Here is an 18,284-nt window from a genome sequence, read left to right on the forward strand (position 1 = left end):
AGTGTTAATGGGTCACTGAGCACAAATCACGATTTATCATTTATTAAATGGTCAAATAAAAGCAGGAGTAGAATTTGCAGTCTACATAAATGAAACTCTTAGTGACAGAGAATACTTGTGTGTGTTTTGTGTATTTGTAGCTCTAATGTATGTAATAAGCCAAAAACTATTTTTAAGCCAGTCACTTGTTGGGTTTCTCTGTTAATATGCTGATGTCTGCGGTTTGGTCTAGAAACTTCTAGATCAGCACTATGTCGTGACTTGCAAAAGTCGGCATCAGTACACACACACACACACACACACACACAGACAGAGTCCTGTAGCTGGTCGGTGTGAGCGCACTGCAGTGTGTTCCCCTCCCTCCCCTGGCTTACTGCACCACTGTAATGGAGTATCGATCGCCGGCTCCTTTTGCCGCAGTATAATTTAAAGCCAGAGAGGGAGCCTATTCTCCAAGGTCATCACTATGGCAACCTAAAAAAATTGGATTGTCAGCAGGCAGGGGGAAAAGGGCAGAGAGGTCAATGAGGTCAGGCAGGAGAGAAAGAAAAAAGGGAGTAAGAAAGAAAAATGAGCACCCAGGATGCAGAAGGCTTGTAACTCAACGCTTATTGATAGAAAGGCCTAGAAGATTACAAAGGCTTTTATTCTCCTTCAACACATCCTGGCAAATTATAAGCAGTGACATCAAACACAGCATGCAATACGTTACAGGAGCAGGACTTTATTGCACTTTCCTTTTGATGGAAATACAACATGAGGATAAAAGACGAGTTTAGACAAGAAATTAAAAATACTTGAAAAATATTGTGTGATTAAAAAAAAGGCAATAGAAAGACCGCAAAGAATTGCAAAAAAAGCACTTTTGGGCAACGTGCGTTTTGTGAAGCTCTTCGATACCGCATTTCGTACATACTCTATAACATCAGTAAACAACACCTTAATGATAATGTAGACAGGCACACTGGACTGCTTTTCTCCCTCGTACACAAAAACTTCCTGCATATTTTTTTTTTTTACAAAAACACTCCTTATTTTATTTCCATTCAATTCCTTCATAAAGCAGAGTTTAGAAGAAGAAGCCATTTAAAGAAGATAAAGATTGATTAAAAAATGTTGTCCCCCCCCCCCCCCATGTGATGTGCTACAGCTTTGATTTCTGCCATGATTTCTATTTTTGTTTTTGAAGCATGATTCACATGCAGTCCTTCCACATGTAACAGATGGAGCCGAGTATCCGCTGTGTACCCACGAAGCTGTAAGTGTTCTACTGTGCTTAATCTCTCAGCAACTCGACGTCAGGCTGCTTTTAAAAACACGTCTGGTCATCGTTTCTCTGAAATCGGATCCGCAACCGAAACAGAAGAAAATGCATCAATTCCCCAATAACAGTCGATCCATAGATTGATTAAATATTTAGTTCATTCGCCACAACCTATTAGAAAGCAGTAACAATGTGCAAGCAAGACATCCAGATAAATAACGTGTGCAGAGCTCAAGAGCCGAAGAGCCGAAGATTTAGACCGGCTCCATCAGGAGCTCCTCCATGTCTGATTGCTCCAATTCACGGAAAGCAGCGTGAGAGCCAATCACAGCCATCGTCGCTCCTGAGTGAGTACAGAATACAAAACAACAAATCAGGAGACACTTGAATTACACTTTTCTTGTACTGAAATCATCAATACAATGTGTTACATTTCAATACCTAAATGTCACATAGCAGGGAGTGAGAAAAGATACTCACCCAGTACCCAGAACACAGCTGCTCCAGCTCCTGCAAGCCAGAAGACGGGTAAAGACACTGCTCCAGCCAGGCCCATCTGATGACCATGGGTCAACTCCCGACCTGACAGACAGGAGAGCAGACAATGAGACAAACGGATACCTTACAACAGCCTGTCATTTACTACAGACATTTACTAGTCAGTCAATACACCGAAGAAGGGAACACACACTCACAGACTTACTCTCACACACACTCACTCACACCCTCACATGAACTCACTCTCACACCCCTTATTTGCTCTCACACCCTCACTCACTCACACCCTCACTCACTCACTTACACCCTCACTCTCTCTCACACACTCACCAAAAACAACCAGCTTGGACTCCAGTGACTTCAGGTGGATGATATAAAAGGCGCCAGCAAATACAGCCAAAGCAATCAACAGCATGGGGGAGCTGATACTGTGTGAAACACAAAAGGAAGCCTCTGTTTAAATCAAAGGTTCCTGAATCTTGAGCCCAGAAAAGTGTACAAAAGTGATCAGCAGCACATGGGCATAGCATCTCAGGATGAGACAAATCCTTCACTGACTTCAGCTGAATCTGCTAAATCTAGGTTTATGAAATCTTAAAGAAAACAAAAAAATTTTAAATAGGAAGCACTTCTCATCTCATCTGCAGAGATTTCTTACATGCAGTAAAGGATGAGCCCCAGGAAGATGAACGTGTAGTTGCTGTGGTAGGTGTCCATGTTGCGCACAACACGCTGGCACAGGTCACCGAAGTTCTTCGGTTTGGAAAACTTGCGCTGGTCCACAAAGCTGGCCCAGGGCCTGATAGACTTCCGTCTACGGTCAAGCCACTCCTTCGCTACATTCCCAGAAATCCCTTTAGGAAAGAGTCTGAGAACACAAGGATAGAGGGTTAGAGGGAAAGAGGATAAGGGGGAGAGGATAATCCTGGCTAATTCCTGCTCATAGTAAATATAACAGGATCCATAAACCAGGTGTAAAAATACATTATGATAACATGGCTAGTGTTTTGTGCAGCAACAGAGCCATACTCTAAAAGTAGTATCAATTATTTTAAAGATTACCAGCTGTAAGGCTTACATTAATGTTTATTTGTTCTAATACAATAATATGTCATTGTCTGTACAGTAAAAACTAATACAGGGACTTAGAGAACATGTGAACAAGGGACTTGTATGTAGCTGCATCAATAAAAAGCATCTTTTTAAAAATGATTACCATTTGTAATTGTTCACAAATGAATAAAACATCTCAGGACGTATTGTTATTAGAAACTAATCAACACTGGGTGGCTGACTGTTTTCCTAGAACAGCGTGTTCGATCATGTTTAATTCCTCAAAAATAAAAAAATATAACTACTCACCTACTGATTATCCGTGCCGCAGGAAGCTCCTCCGCCTCACTGCTGAAAGGGTCACCTGCCTTTGCCTCCATTTCTACACACCTGAACACAGAAATGCACACAAAAAGGGCGTGTACAGAGATTGACCTATGCCATGTATGACGTTGAAGTCAACATTTTTAACCAAACAAACAATCTGTGGCCTGTCTGAACGGATGTGGGACTTTTATTCTATTTTTAAGAACAGTTTAGGGCTGTTGGCCAAATAGTTATATAAAAGGTATATAATATAATTCCATAAATAATGTGCAAAACGTCATTAGGTCCATAACACATTTAGTGTGTCTACAGGGATTAGAAAGGTGTGTGAGATTCAGTTTGTGTTACAGACCTCCAAAATCTGCTGGTTAATGTGTGCATATATATATATATATATATATATATATATATATATATATATATATATATATATATATGTATATATATGCACACATCAGCCCAACAGCTTTACCAGTTTTTAGTTTTTTACTTAAAATAAAAAGTAAAACAGTGCTATGTTATAGAAGGAAAGTTTACCTAGTAATGTATGATCAGTTACTGTGTAGTGTTTAACAACAAAGGAAGCTGCTGTATAACTACAGAGTAAAATCACAAAATAAGCAATCGATTGCTCAACAAACAGTAAATAACACGACGATCATATATAACAATAATGATATTTGTTACAAAGTCAGCCTCTTACTGTGTATATCTGCGATGTTTTCGCTGTGTCGATACAGGCGGATGTGCTGATGTGGAACGGCTTCAGTTTCTTCTCTTCCTGTACAGTGAGGTTTCTGTGCCTTGCCCTCATTCGCCCTCTTGTGGTGTTACATAAAGGCACACTGTGGACATTTTTTGGTTCTACAAAATGTCCTTTGCACGTTATCTGGTCCTAAAGATACCATCTGACGTGACCTGCATCTATTTTGTTTTAAATCAGCAAAAAGATATGACAGTATATATCATGAATTACTTTCCCTTACCAACATGGCGGCTTTTGCTGGACGTCACGCTGGGAGCGTAACGCGTGATTGGTTGGTATTTTTGTTATTCCCTTCACATGATTGGTCAGCCTGTGTTGTTCTTCAGCACGGCCACTACCCACTGCTGTAAAGAGATGTTTCGAGAAATTTGACTGTGGTCATCTTCTTACTCTGTCCCAAGTAATTGGTGAGTTATGGCTAAATATTTCGAATACGAGTTGTAGATTGAGGTGGTTGGGTATGTAAAAGTAAAAAAAAACAACAACAAACAAACAAAAGAACAGCTTTGTTTTGAAAGCTGAGTCGATACAGCAGCTTGACGTCATACCTGGAATATCAGCTGTTTTTCAGCTAGTCAGATAAACTAGCATAGCAACTGACCATTTCTTTTTCTTCCTGTCAGGTAAACTAGCCTAGCAAAGCGACTGGCATTCATGTTCATAAATTTAACCAGCTGTCCAGTTAACCAAGCAGAGTGTAAACATTACAGTGGTCAGCCATAGCGCGTCTTTGTGGTGTGTTGTTACGGCTCTGAGGCAGAAGGACAGTAGTGTTAGCTAGTTAAAGTCAGGGTGACTGGTTTTGCTAGCGACTGCGGAGATTAGCAAACCACACAAAAGCGACGAACATTTTCTGTGTCTTGTCAGTATATTATTCTGAAATACAAATTTGACTCCTTTTTTTGTAATCCCATAGAACTATATAACAAGATAATTAAATCACTCTTCACACAAACAAGACGTTATGCAGACGTGATGCCATGATGTAATATTTAGGGCGTGTTTTTTCACCTCTCCAGTTTCTATCATAATAATTCGGGGTTTATTTGAACAAACTCAACAAAACATTTTTTTAATAACCAGCACCTATATTTGTGACACTTTTCTGTTGCAGAGCCGTTTGGTGGAAGACTTGACAGCAGTTAACCATGGCATCCTGCTCGAGGTACTCTCTGTACTGGGAGGAGACTGACTGCTTGAGCTATTATGACATGCTGTCACTTCATGAGGTCTTTGAAATTGTGGGTTCCCAGCTGACAGAGACTGACGTTGAAGTCCTGTCATTCCTTCTGCATGAAGCCTATCCTACCAGGCATCCTCTCGATCCAGAAAGCTGGACTGAAGACGTTTCGCCGGACTCTGATTCACCTGCAAATTCCCCTTGCCCACGCCTTTTGGAGGCTTGGCGCAGGATTCGCCCTAAGGGAGAGCCAAATCCCTTTGCTCCCCGTAGTAAGCCGAAGAGCGGTGTTGCGCTGTTGCTGGAACTTGAGAGACGTGGCTTCTTGAGTGAAGCAAATCTGGAACCTCTGTTGCAGTTACTTCGAATTCTTACACGGCACGACCTCTTACCATTTGTCTCCAGCAAGAAAAGAAGAACAGGTGAGCAATGGACCAACTGTAAATTTAAAGCAGTTTTGCTTTTAATGACACCCCGCCCCCACCAAACACACACCCACACACACACGAGATTAGGAAAAGTATAAAAAGAAATAATCCACACCAAACTTTTTGCATATCAATATTCATTAAAAATATGTTGTCTTCACTGCTACATAAGATTTATTATGTTTTCAGTTTTATCATTCTGAAACGTATTGACAAATGGTTTCCTACATTACCCACAGTGCTGTTTGTTACTACTTTGACACTACACTAGTCTGTTCAAACACAGAGCGTTCCAAGCTAATACTAATCCCGCCGTCATCTTGTAACTCATATACCAGCACTGCATCCAACATTAACTGTCACCGCTTTATGACAGGTAAGTGAGGAGAGAAACAATCAGTCTTTTGTTTTAAGAGCTAATTTCAAATCCCGTCCATTATCCCATCTGTTTGAGGTCACGGAAATGATTTCTTCTAAACACCACTGAAGTTGGCTAACTGTGACATCAGCACAGCATACACTGATCAGGCATAACATTATGAGCAGTGAGAGGTGAAGTGAGTAACACTGATTATCTCCTCATCATGGCACCTGTTAGTGGGTGGGATATATTAGGCAGCAAGTGAACATTTTGTCCTCAAAGTTGATGTGTTAGAAGCAGGAAAAATGGACAAGCGTAAGGATTTGAGCGAGATTGACAAGGGCCAAATTGTGATGGCTAGACAGCTGGATCAGAGTATCTCCAAAACTGCAGCTCTTGTGGGGTGTTCCCAGTCTGCAGTGGTCAGTATTTATCAAAAGTATCCTGTAATTATCCTGTAACTTCTGTAAGTTGCAAGGTGGTGCCCATGGAGACCCCACCTCGCAACTTACAGGACTTAAAGGATCTGCTGCTAACATCTTGGTGCCAGATACCACAGCACACCTTCAGGGAACTAGTGGAGTCCATGCTTCGACGGGTCAGGGCTGTTTTAGCAGCAAAAAGGGGACCACCACAATATTAGGCACATGGTCATAATGTTATGCCGGATCAGTGTACAATGTCAAGCTTATGACAGGAATCACAAAAACTCTAAGCACAAGAGTCACTGAGCATATAACAAATATTGCAGTGTAAACACATTTAATGTGTGTCAGGGTGGAGTTTTTGCAGTATTAGCAAGGGATATAATTTGTCACTTGTTGTTTACACTTGTTTTGTACAGAAAAATGCTTATATTCTTGCATTCCTCCTGTCAGTGTCACCAGAGAGACAGCCTGTAAGCTATCTGGAAAGGAGAGAACATGCACACAGAAGTTCACACTCGGACCTGGCAAACACACAAGCGTCTCCGTGGAGGGCAGGTGAGTTGAGATGATTTTTATTTTGATCACAATTTCACAAACCTGCCACTTCAGGATGGTGAAATTCTCCAAGGGTCTGCTTGTCCTGGTTGCCTGGACTTGTGATATGTCCACACCTGTGAGGTATATGTGAAATGGTTATGAGGTATGTGTGTATCTGGTAATTAGGTGTTGGCTCAGCTGTCACAACATCTGCACCAGCACGAAGGAGAAGGGGAAGAGGGCGAGGCCGGACAAGAAAAAGCAGGGATACGTCAGAAATCTTACCTCAACCAGCATCTAACAAAATGACCTGTGGTAAGATCACTTTTCCTTCATATCTCTCGCTCTCTCTTTGTCGCTCTCTCTTTTTTTCGGCTTTCTTTTAAACATTCCTTTAAACCTTTCTGTTTGTGCCGTTACTCATCTCTTTGGCACTCTTCACAGTTCAGATTTAAACAGCCTTTCATCATTTCCCATTTCTGTTCTGTATGTGTAATAAAAACAAAACAAAAGAAAAACTAATCAGTTACAACTGTCCCTATTCCCCTCTCAGACTTCCTTGTGAAAGAGCACTCTTCTTTAGTGCAAACCGTCATCAGCTTCTTATCTCTCAAACATTTAGCAAAAATGAAAGTGCTCCTTCACTTCTATGGCAGGTTTTAATATATATATATATATATATATACACAGATGACCAGTCTCTTAGCAGATGTACCATACGCAGTCCATGTGCTTGTCAATCACAATTCAGATTTTTAAAATATCTTGTATATTCATTCACTGTTAAACTAATTGCTTTGGATCAAACTGCCCTCACACAGACACAAATTTCTTTACCTAAATGTGTTTAAGTGATTACATTGTAGATGATTTGCTTTTTTCTTTTTAATGATTCTTTGTTAATCTAATTGTAGTGAAAGTACAGTGTTTTGCACAAAATACACTTAACAAGCAAGCTCTTTGTCTCCTGATACCCTACATCTTTAAGAGGCGCACCATGCTGTCGGAGATGGGGGCGGCCATTTTGTGCCGTTCTGATGCAGGATGATTCAGTGTCTAAATCACAGACATGCTGCATTGAGTCTGTTGACTTTGCCAGTGTACAGATTAACACATTGTCCATCTATTAATATCAACCCGCTGTGTAAGTGATGTGAACTGTGAACAAACCAAAAAAGTTGGGAAACTATTTATTAAAATTGTTACAACATGAGAGACTGGGTGTATATTGCTGCAACAATGTATATACAACGTATATTAATAAAGAATAAAAAAAAGTAACGCTAGAAGGAATATGGCTAGAGCTACACATGTACATCTTAGCTGCATTACTCATCTTCTGGTGTATTAAGAATTTAATGTAAAACATTAAACACTAACAACAATGCCACTGTACACCGATCAGGCATAACATTATGAACAGTGACAGGTGAAGTGTATAACACTGATTATCTCCTCATCATGGCACCTGTTAGTGGGTGGGATATATTAGGCAGCAAGTGAACATTTTGTCCTCAAAGTTGATGTGTTAGAAGCAGGAAAAATGGACAAGCGTAAGGATTTGAGCGAGTTTGACAAGGACCACATTGTAATGGCTAGACAGCTGGATCAGAGCATCTCCAAAACTGTAGCTCTTGTGGGGTGTTCCCGGTCTTCAGTGGTCAGTATCTATTAAAAGTGGTCCAAGGAAGGAACAGTGGTGAACTGGAGACAGGGTCATGGGCGTCCAAGGCTCATTGATGCACGTGGGGAGCAAAGGCTGGCCCGTGTGATCCGATCCACTGTTGTTCAAATTCCTGAATAAGTTAATGCTGGTTCTGATAGAAAGGTGTCAGAATACACAGTGCGGGGTCAGGGCTGTTTTGGCAGCAAAAGGAGGACCAACACAATATCAGGCAGATGGTCATAATGTTGTGCCTGATCGGTGTATGGTTGTGGCTCAGCTTGGCAAATTACCCAGGAGACTTTGTGAGTTTTTGTGAGTGTTTACAAGCAGGATACCTACACTGAATAGTTAGCCTTCCTGTCCAAGTATCGTTAAAGCTGACTTCTTAATATGTGATCCAACTAAAAATGGCCACTTCCAGTGCCATCCATATTTTAAACATCAAGTGAGATACCTTACATTTCAATCATTTCGCCTTAAAATAAATTCAAGTAGCTACATATGTAATCTCAGTTGAAACCACAAAGTGCTTGAAAACTCATGCAAGACCTTTAATTACTGTGTAATAAACCACACTCTGTTCATCTGTTTTGTAGCAAATGTACAGTGGAGTCAAGTAGTCTGCGACTTTGTTTTGTTATCGTTATTTAAAATAATAAATTTTGGCTCTGCAACGTAGTATTATTTAAAACAAAGAAAGTAAATGAAAATAAATATTTAATACTCCTAATTCTGCAATATTTCCAGGTCCTTATTTAAATGTAAGCAAATGTGTGATATTGACCATGTTAACAGCTTTGTACAAAAGATACTGTTATACATGCTGTTATTACACCTAAAAGGAGATGAACCAATTATAATGGAAGTTGTTGTATAAAATAGAAAATGATGCAAAACGGAAGCATTTTTCACTAGTGCTCTCAGATTACTGGGCTCCACTGTATCTGTTGTGCAATCAGAATGTACTTTTTTTTTATTAAATGCTGACAAATAACTAATAGTAACTAAACAGATTTATTTTGACAATGGACTAAATACAATATAGTCTACAATGTGTCTGACACCCCTGCCCTAAATGCTTGAGATATATCATTAAAAACACACCACATCACCCTAAACGGTGTTTACCAAAGTGTATTAGTGTTGTTTGCTCCAATATATGTGAATGTGTCAGAATGGTTGGTGATTCATATTTTCTGTTCGAACAGCTTGAAAGGGTGATAAATGGGTAAAGGAGTGGGCAAGAAAAAGTGCCTCACAATCAGAATCAGATTGCTGCTATGTTTAATGCTGCTCTGCCACACCAGGTAAACAAACTACTGCATTAGTAACTGGGAAATAAAAGGAAATATGGGCTGTGCTGTGATAAAGGTCCACTAAGTTGGCAAAAAAAAAAAAAAAATCAGTATTTCTAAGCATTGTAAATAAAACATGAGAGGCATAGGGAACTTGGGAAAATGAAAATACAATTATAAAATAAAAATAAAAATAAAAAAACCCATTACTGATATGTTAAGAGATGGAAACAATAAATCTAATCATTTCAGCTGGAGAGCTTTAATGTACTATTTCTAAAATTATTTTATATGAAAAAATTTTCTTGTTTTTATGTTTCTGATTATCACCACATGCCTCATCACTGTTTCACTCAGTACTTTGAACTAGACCACTAGAAACTGACCATTTCAGGGGATTACACATGGCAATAACAGAGCAATTGTACTGAACTTCTCATACTGGGATTGAGTGTTAATATGTCCAGGAAGGGTTTGGGCTCTGTGTTTTGAATCATAAGAATTCTATATATACTATACAGATGTTACTACATGCTTAGAAAAGTAATAAGGTCATATGATATTGGATCAAATGAAGTGGCTTGTGAACTCAACAGTGCAGGCAGAAAATCAAGGATCATGGAGTCAAGTAACAGATCAACCATTAAGCACATTTGTGCTCCTAGGAAATTAAATAAAGTGGTTGGTTTTGCACAGACTGTGAATGTGGCGCATATGCAGTGAATATAGATTAAGTTCAACTGCCAGTATTTACACAGGGAGACATCCATTCAGATATTGTAATTTCCGCCATGCACTGTTCAGGTGTCTGAGCACTTGTCTTAAAATCCCAAATATCAGGGGCTTAAAATACAGTTTAGACTAATTAGACCATTTCTTTCTTAATTTATTAAGTATTTATTATTTATTCAGTCATCTTCAGCAACTGCATCACAAGGTGCATTAGCCAAATGTAATGTAAGCAAGGATGATGAATATTCCTCTGCGGAGATTTCACCAAAAATGTGTCTTAATTTAACAATATAAATTTTACCCCCATTAATTACTTCTAAGGCCATGTTTTGGGGTGGGGGTGGGGGGGTCAGTCCACCAGATTTTAAAATCTGCCCAAAATAAGGCATATCCTTCAACGTCCTGTATGAGCAAGAAACAAAATAATAGATTTAATTTTGCCCTTAATTATTTGTTTTAGGGTGAAATGCCGTGGTTATAATAAATTGTCACCCAGAAGTGGCGGACTTAATGCTGGTCAATATGCAAAAATTTAAAGAAAAGCAAAACACAGTCACAGGGTTTGGGGTAAAATTGTTTAGAACTGAGATATGCCTCTGTTCTTGTCCCTGTGAACAAATAGCAATTATCTGTCAGAGTAGATTAATAAAGCTGTGGGGTAGTTTTTTGTTGGTGAGGCAAAAAAACAGTGGTCTCTTCATTGTGAGAATGTATTACTTAGTGGACCTTTAACTAATTATTGCCTTCTACTCCAATTCATATCTGAATGATCTCCATCTTTCCCACGTGAAATATTTGTCTAACTAGTAGATGTCACTTCCAGTCTTTGTTTGAGTCTTGCTTCACATTCCCAGACATCTTCATTCTGCATGATCACATTATCTTTTTCTCTTTATTCATTCTCTCTGTCACGCTCCCCCTAGCTCTCTCAACATAACATAATGCCGGGATGCTATATGAAATGCACTTGCTCTGAATGAAAGCAAACTCTTTAAGGCTTTCTAGAGTATAACACTCTACTCCTCTATATCTGAGCTTGGCGAAGCTCACTGATGCGCTGTCAGTATGTGTGCAGCTTGATGAATGAGATTATAATATTGCGCTCATTCACCTTCCCCTCCTTACTGCAATAGCTTCTAAACATCGGAAACCCAAAAGAGAGCATGCCTACTACTTTAGCCCCTTGTATCTGATGAAAATAATGTGTCAGTGTGCTAGTAGTGTTAATGTTGTCTGCCGCAAGCCATTTTTCAGTGAACATTTGGCAGTTGCTTTTCTTTTCTTTGCTTTTTTTTTTTTTTTTTTGGAATGATAACCCTTTTTGTTTATTCTTAGCTTTACAGAATGACATTTTCAGTTCCCTAGGTTTATTTTATTACTTTGATCTCATTAAAAACAAAAAGAAAAGTCTAGTATCCCAAAAGGATAAATTGAACATTTGCCAAAATACCTTGAGATGAAACCAAAGGTTTTTGTCTTATTCTGTTAAAAAAAGAAATCTGGAACATAAGAAAAATGATCTTTTACTGTTTTTTTGTGCTTTACATGATGCCTACAGCCTATTGGTTGGTAAGAAGCTTACGATTTAAGATACTACAGTCCTGCTTTACCTTGAATGCCCTGTGACCATTGACCTTTTGCTCCTGAAACATGCTGAAAGTGCTCTTTGCTCTATTGACCCCACATTTGATTCCAGCAGGTTGACTCAGGAATGGGTAGGAAAAGCAGGAGAATGGATAGAGAAAGAGAGAGTGCACGTCACACTAAAGGGCGTGTGCTGTCCTCTCTGTGCGATCATACACACTCAAGCCAAGTGTGTGCATTCTCTCTCGTGCACTCCTTCATGAGGCCTGGTCCATGTCTAAGGTAAAAAGTTTACCTTCCTCACTCGGTTAAGAGGAGGGGTGAAAGTGCTGAATGTTACCATTATAAACAAGCCACTTCCTCAGACCATGATTCCTGAAAAGCCCTGTTTTTATTTGTGTACTTTTAGTAGACTTTGGGGGAAACAACTAGTACAGAATTCTGGAGAAAGTTGTTGGCCACAGAACTGACTCAAGAGTAGAAAATTTCTTCTTTCATTTTCATCACTGCTAAATGGGAAAGGAAACTCCATATAATGGGAAAATTGTTCTAAAACAATATAGCTCTTTCACAGCTATCAGCGTTCTCCTGAATGTGTGTCATTTTGACCTGATCAAAACTGAGGAAGTCAATAACAATATCAAACCTGAATCTGCCTTGAGTGATAGCTCAACCTAGAGAAATGTCCAGTTTTTCATTTTGTGAGCAGTTCTGAGGAAAATGACCCAACAGAGCTCTTGTTGAAAATCAAATTTAAAAAAGAAAAAATGTAGACGTAAATATCATTGGGGGGGACTACAAATTCAATTTATTTCTACCTATATAGAATTGAAGCTTATGAAATTGCCTGCTTTGACCGCAACAGAGGAACAGCCTTTGGAAAAACGTTCATCCCAAACTTTGCTTGTCTCTTTCTCTCTCCTTTGTGTCCACAGTTCAAAAACAGACTGACTCAAGTGTCAGGGACAAAACAAGTTGGCCATCCTCACATACTAAGAGAGGGAGAGAGCGAAATTAATGAATGAGATAAAATAGCGAGCGGTTGGTCCTCAGCCTCCTGCTCTCGTTCTCTCTCCCTCCGTCTTGGTTTGTTGTTCGTCACAAAAGAGGGATGGATATAGTGTGGAAGCTCTTCGCATGGAGCAGCTCCTTCGTAAAATTGTGCCAAAGCTTGTGTTTTTGCTGGAAAATGAAATGACCTGTTTATATTTATACTGTAAATAACAAAAACCTGGAAATTAGACACCTAACTTTACCTTCATGGATTCATGTAATTTTGCTCCTATGACCTCCTGTCTGATTCTCTGTAAATACACACATAAATTTCATCACTAGAGGAAAAACTGTTGGTTCATGTATTTTGTGCTAAGTCATCTGCCTAAACAAAGTGGTGTAAGTGGAGGTAGCAGCTCAATGGAGATTTTCTTTTTTCTTTATTTATTTCTTTATTTTAATTTTTTAAACAATGCAAAAACCACTATGTCCTCGCTGCATGACAGCATGAGAGGTGCTTTACAATGGAACAAAAATGGAAAGTTCTATGCGAATGTATGCTTTCATTGGATCTCTTTTGGAGAATTTTTTTTTTTTAAACTTTTAACCAGTTTATGTTTCCAGTTTGTTGTGTGCAAGCCACCACTGAATTAATATATGTGGGGAATATTTTGAACAAGATCTATGGGGGGGGAATCTAAATAAGAGTGATGGGATTTTTTTGTTTTGTTTGTTTGCTTGTTTGTTTGTTTTTTTGTTTTTTTAAATACCAATTCTAAAAGCCTGCAGAGATTTTATTCTATTTTCAAGAAGGTCTGTAAAGAACAAAGAAATTTCCTTGTGCTTTTATTATTATTAAGTTAGATTTGTCACTGGTTAATTTCCATTACAGTATATGCTAATGCCTTATTTGATGTCTTATAGAATTGATTGTTGCAGTCAGTAATGATAAGTGAACAGTGATATGCAGGGAGGTTTAGTTTGCTAAATTAATGCTTACAAATCAAATTCAACCTCCTTGTAGTTATCTTCTTATTAAAGTCTTACTCTTATTCCTTCATACATAAACTCACTGTATTAGAATCATATTGAAGCAAATGCTGTTGGACAATCCCTAACTTTTTAAATAACTATAAATTGCAAAGTTAAAGATGTATTTTTTTTGGAATTTCTCCTAACATTTTCCTGAATTTTTTAAAAAGAAAAATCACATGATTACACTCTGTGTCCTTGGAGTTCCTGAGACACTCCTTTACTTTAAAGTGACCAAAATTGAAAAGAAAAAAAAAGAAAAATAAAAACGAGTGCGGAAAGGGTTGAGGGTGGAAAGGGTTGGATTTTTGTTGCAGCAATGCTCTGAAGATCGATGGGTCCTCTCCTCTTCTGACATGAAATGACATGAAAGGAAATGACATCACAACGAAGCGCTGGTTCAGTATGTATCTTTCAATCGTATCTTGCCATCTCTGTGCCCTGTGCTGTTGCATGATATCAGTTCCTCCTCCTGTTCTCGAAATGACCACAAGGTAGCGCCATCCTTTATTAGTCTGTGTTACTTCTGACTACTTGGCCTCTGAAACCTTTTAGTGCTAAACAAAAGACCACTTCTGCTCAATGACAGTCCACCTTGAAATAAGTGAAAATTTTAGGACTGGGGAGCTGCGTTTTAGTTCACGCTGAATTTCCTGAAATTAAAGCCCTCTCTTGGTGGACTTTTTAGAGTTGAATTTCCCAGAATGAATTGTGACTCCAAAATGGGTGTGAAAACGGGACAGTCGGAAATTCAACATAACGCAGATGGCCTGTAAGATCCAATGCTGTATTCCCCAAAGTGCTGCAAATCATTTGGTATTGTGGGTTAAGTCTCCCATCAGTGAACGTTACCCGAAACCCTCCATTTTGAGTCCTGCTTGCTCAATTAAATACGCCTGGCTATCTCTAAAGTGTGACTACAGTGAACGGTCTTCTGCGAGATCCGTTGCTCACTCAAAAGAATTTGCTCGGCTGAACAGTGTTAACTCTTTCTCGACTGTCTGCTCCTAGAACTGAAATCATTTATTCTTTTTTTTTCGGAATGCGTTATATTTCTAAACATTCAGCTGTAGCCACATGTGGTCCAGATGAATGTTTCAATCATTTCAGTTCAGGTTTCAGTCATTACTGTCAAGATGTTGAGCTCAGAAGCAGCTCCCTGCTGCTTGCAGCCACAATGCTCCTGTGCAGAAAAGTTTCATCTTAAGGCCATTAAGTACACTGCCAGGAAATACTATCCTCTTGCACTTTGTTAAACTTATTGTGAAAGATCATCTGAGTCATCCTAAAAAGCCAAGTTATTGTGTATTGATATGCTGAGTCTGTTTTGCTAGTTGACAAAAATTCCTTGCTTATTTCTCTACCTTTTTATCCCTCTCTGTTCTTGCCTTCTTCATCCTTCAACTCTGTTTTCACAACAACATTCCTGGCCCACTTTTCCATCTCTGTTCATCGTCCTTCCCCTCCCTCCTTTCTTTTCTTTTCCTCCATTCTCCTCCTTTCCTCCTTTCCTCATGGCAGATATCCGGCTGCGCGTTCGAGCCGAGTACTCAGAGCACGAATCTGCCCTGCGTGCCAGGGTCTCCTCGGACAAGCAACAACCTCTGGAACGCCAGTTTGAACTGTTCAGCCGTGCCAGCCTTCTGCTGCGTGCTCGTGACCTCGGCTCCATTGTCTGCGACATCAAGTTCTCTGAGCTGCAGAACCTAGACGCGTTCTGGGCTGACTACCTGAGCGGCGCGCTGCTGGAGGCCCTCAAGGGCGTCTTCATCACAGACTCTCTGAAGAGAGCCGCTGGGCAAGAAGGAGTGAGGCTGCTGGTCAGCGTTGATCAGGACGACTATGAAGAAGGCAGGAAGTTACTACTTAACAGTCAGACAAACAGCACAGCAAGTGACCAATTGCACAGGTAAGAAAGTGTTCTCGCAGTCAGACACTGGTTAAGTGCTGATTAGTGAGAAGGATGGTGGTTCCAACTGCAATTTCTTTTTCCAGGCACTCTACAGTAAGAGCATTTAACTGAATGAGATTAAGGTTTAGTGCATGAACCTCCTTATCAGCAGTGTTTTTAGTTAATTCTGCGTAGTCTTTTTATTTATTTATTTATTTATTTATTTATTTATTTTAAATGTGAAACCCTGATAATGACATTCACCGACACATTTTAAAGGAACATTTTAATTTGTGCCACTAGGAGGCAGTAGATGCCATCAGTACAGCTGACCTTTCTGGTCAGTTAACTGTAATTATACAAAATTTTCTTTTACGAGTGAATTACTATTAATACTGCGACTGCTCTTAATTACTAAAGGTGTGGTTGGTTATTTTTTTTATTTTCCTAATCAACACAGTGCCATTTTTGTCAGCCTCTTAGTACCTCCTTGTCCCACCTACATGTATTGTTTGCCGTTCTTTTTCTTCTCATCCCTGTCTGTTCTGTCTGTTAAACATGCTCCTATATGCTTGGCTATAATTCCACAGAAAGGCTTTTCTAATGTGCATTCATTCATAGTTATGCGCTTTAATTTTTCACTATTTTTTTGTTGTTCCTTTGTTTCCAGGCCATGAGAAACACTGCCAAAGAGAAGAGAGAAGAAAAGTCCTCTTGAGTTAATTTAATCTTGACGATGCAGGAGGGGCTGTGTATGGAATGAGAGTAAATAAAGAGAGATATGAATTCGAGTATGTCTGAAAGAGACACCTTACCAAAAAGGGACAAAGTTCCCTTGTGTAGACGTGTGTATGTAGGCTAATCAGTGGCACGCAGGTTCAGACTACGCACAAGCTGAAGGCAGCTTTCTTTACTGCTGGTAATTTTGTGCGTTAATATGTCTTTGGTTACACCACATAGTGAAATAAAGGAGACCCAGCTGAAACTGGTTTTGCATTTTATGTTAAAAGTAGCTGGGTAATAGACAAGAATTTGCCATGGTTTTGCTTGAATTGAGTTGATTAGGCCTCTACATAGAAGAGGAGGAAAATGAGCTGAATTAATTGGTTTGTAACCAAAAATATTGTTCTGAAACTACCAAGGTCCCCTAAAATGCTCACTATTTGTCACCTTAAACACAAAAATATCTATACACTGGTAGTGAGTCTGTTTCCTACAAGTTGGTGTGTGTGTGTTCACTACAGCAGGACACTGAAGAAACGCAACGGTGGTATTAGATTACTTGGTAATTATGGGTATTTATGGACCAGATGTAACGCAACATCTGTGTAATAAACACCAGCATTCCAAGACCCAGGTCCAAAATATCTGAACAGATGCTCGGAGACAAGAGACGAGCCATTTCTAATGAAAGGGATTCTTAAAAGAGCTCTTTCACTCGATCAGATGATTCAGAGAAGCTGCTGTCCTCTTGACCTTAAGTCGCAATCACAGTGAGCCTTTATAGGATTTTTTTTTAATTTAAAATATATGGGTTAATACTTATGTCTGTATCATTTGAAGAAAATAGAAACAAAAAGTAGTAGTCCTAGGTAGTGATTCGTCTATACTCTTGTCTGTCTGGTGTGTCAGATTTGTTTCTTTGTGTCCTACTTTTTCCTTCTGTTTTTGTTTAACATTTTAATTTAATGAACGCATGTATAGACGTTTATATTTCAATTTCAAAATTTAATTCTGAATAAAATATTACCACAAGCGCTTGTTTCCATTGTGTTTTTGTTTTTTTATTATTATTATTATTTTTAGTTGACTGATCAGCACTTTGTTGAATTAGGAAACCTTAACAAAAATAAAATTATAGTATAATATATAGTATATTCTATTGGTAAACTCTGGTCTCACAAATGCCTCAGTGGAGTTTTGTGAGATTCTGGACCAGCCACCAGCAGATGCCCTCAGTGTACTTGTGGGATCAGTCTTTATAGCCTGCCGCTGTTCTCCTTTTTCTTACAGGGCTGGAATTAAACCCAGATCCTGTGCCAAACACTTTTCTGTGCACTTCCTTTATTTCCGTGCACTCACTTATTGAGGACCCCACTGTTACAGCCATTCATATAATGCGTGTCCAACTCTATGTATTCCTGCACAAAAGTGTCCTTCATACCAAAGTAGTTTTCGCCTGCGGCTCAAGCTAGACTACTCGCTTAGTTCAGTTTAGTATTACTCCCATGCCGAGTCATTTCTTTATT

The 18,284-nt window shown here is 39.2% G+C and overlaps 2 protein-coding genes and 1 long non-coding RNA gene across 3 annotated transcripts; 2 read left to right on the forward strand and 1 right to left on the reverse strand.

Moving 5' to 3' along the window:
* Window positions 1–627: 627 nt before the first annotated feature.
* rabac1 (Rab acceptor 1 (prenylated)) lies at window positions 628–3,999 on the reverse strand. Its single transcript, XM_058390423.1, has 6 exons — window positions 3,846–3,999; window positions 3,125–3,205; window positions 2,421–2,630; window positions 2,093–2,190; window positions 1,745–1,846; window positions 628–1,607 (listed from the first exon to the last, which is right to left on the reverse strand). The coding sequence occupies exons 2-6, from the start codon at window positions 3,193–3,195 to the stop codon at window positions 1,519–1,521; spliced, it is 570 nt and encodes a 189-aa protein (XP_058246406.1). The 5' UTR covers window positions 3,196–3,205; window positions 3,846–3,999; the 3' UTR covers window positions 628–1,518.
* A 189-nt stretch (window positions 4,000–4,188) lies between these two features.
* Window positions 4,189–17,790, forward strand: dedd1 (death effector domain-containing 1). The gene is made up of 6 exons (XM_058390411.1): window positions 4,189–4,315; window positions 5,023–5,510; window positions 6,756–6,860; window positions 7,029–7,157; window positions 15,666–16,053; window positions 16,706–17,790. The coding sequence occupies exons 2-6, from the start codon at window positions 5,057–5,059 to the stop codon at window positions 16,710–16,712; spliced, it is 1,083 nt and encodes a 360-aa protein (XP_058246394.1). The 5' UTR covers window positions 4,189–4,315; window positions 5,023–5,056; the 3' UTR covers window positions 16,713–17,790.
* LOC131353414 (uncharacterized) lies at window positions 7,224–13,593 on the forward strand. Its single transcript, XR_009204621.1, has 2 exons — window positions 7,224–12,401; window positions 13,055–13,593. It is a non-coding gene; the product is annotated as an uncharacterized LOC131353414 (long non-coding RNA).
* Window positions 17,791–18,284: the final 494 nt, after the last annotated feature.

This window comes from Hemibagrus wyckioides, linkage group LG01, assembly GCF_019097595.1.
Source record: "Hemibagrus wyckioides isolate EC202008001 linkage group LG01, SWU_Hwy_1.0, whole genome shotgun sequence".
Lineage (NCBI taxonomy): Eukaryota > Metazoa > Chordata > Actinopteri > Siluriformes > Bagridae > Hemibagrus > Hemibagrus wyckioides.

Coding starts and splice junctions, on each gene's coding strand:
- dedd1 (XM_058390411.1), top strand. CDS start 5,057: ATGGCATCCTGCTCGAGGTACTCTCTGTACTGGGAGGAGACTGACTGC. Junction 6,861..7,028: donor AGCGTCTCCGTGGAGGGCAG/GTGAGTTGAGAT, acceptor TCTGGTAATTAG/GTGTTGGCTCAGCTGTCACA. Junction 7,158..15,665: donor ATCTAACAAAATGACCTGTG/GTAAGATCACTT, acceptor TCCTCATGGCAG/ATATCCGGCTGCGCGTTCGA.
- rabac1 (XM_058390423.1), bottom strand. CDS start 3,195: ATGGAGGCAAAGGCAGGTGACCCTTTCAGCAGTGAGGCGGAGGAGCTT. Junction 2,631..3,124: donor GCGGCACGGATAATCAGTAG/GTGAGTAGTTAT, acceptor TTGTGTTCTCAG/ACTCTTTCCTAAAGGGATTT. Junction 1,847..2,092: donor GTCCAAGCTGGTTGTTTTTG/GTGAGTGTGTGA, acceptor CCTGTCTGTCAG/GTCGGGAGTTGACCCATGGT.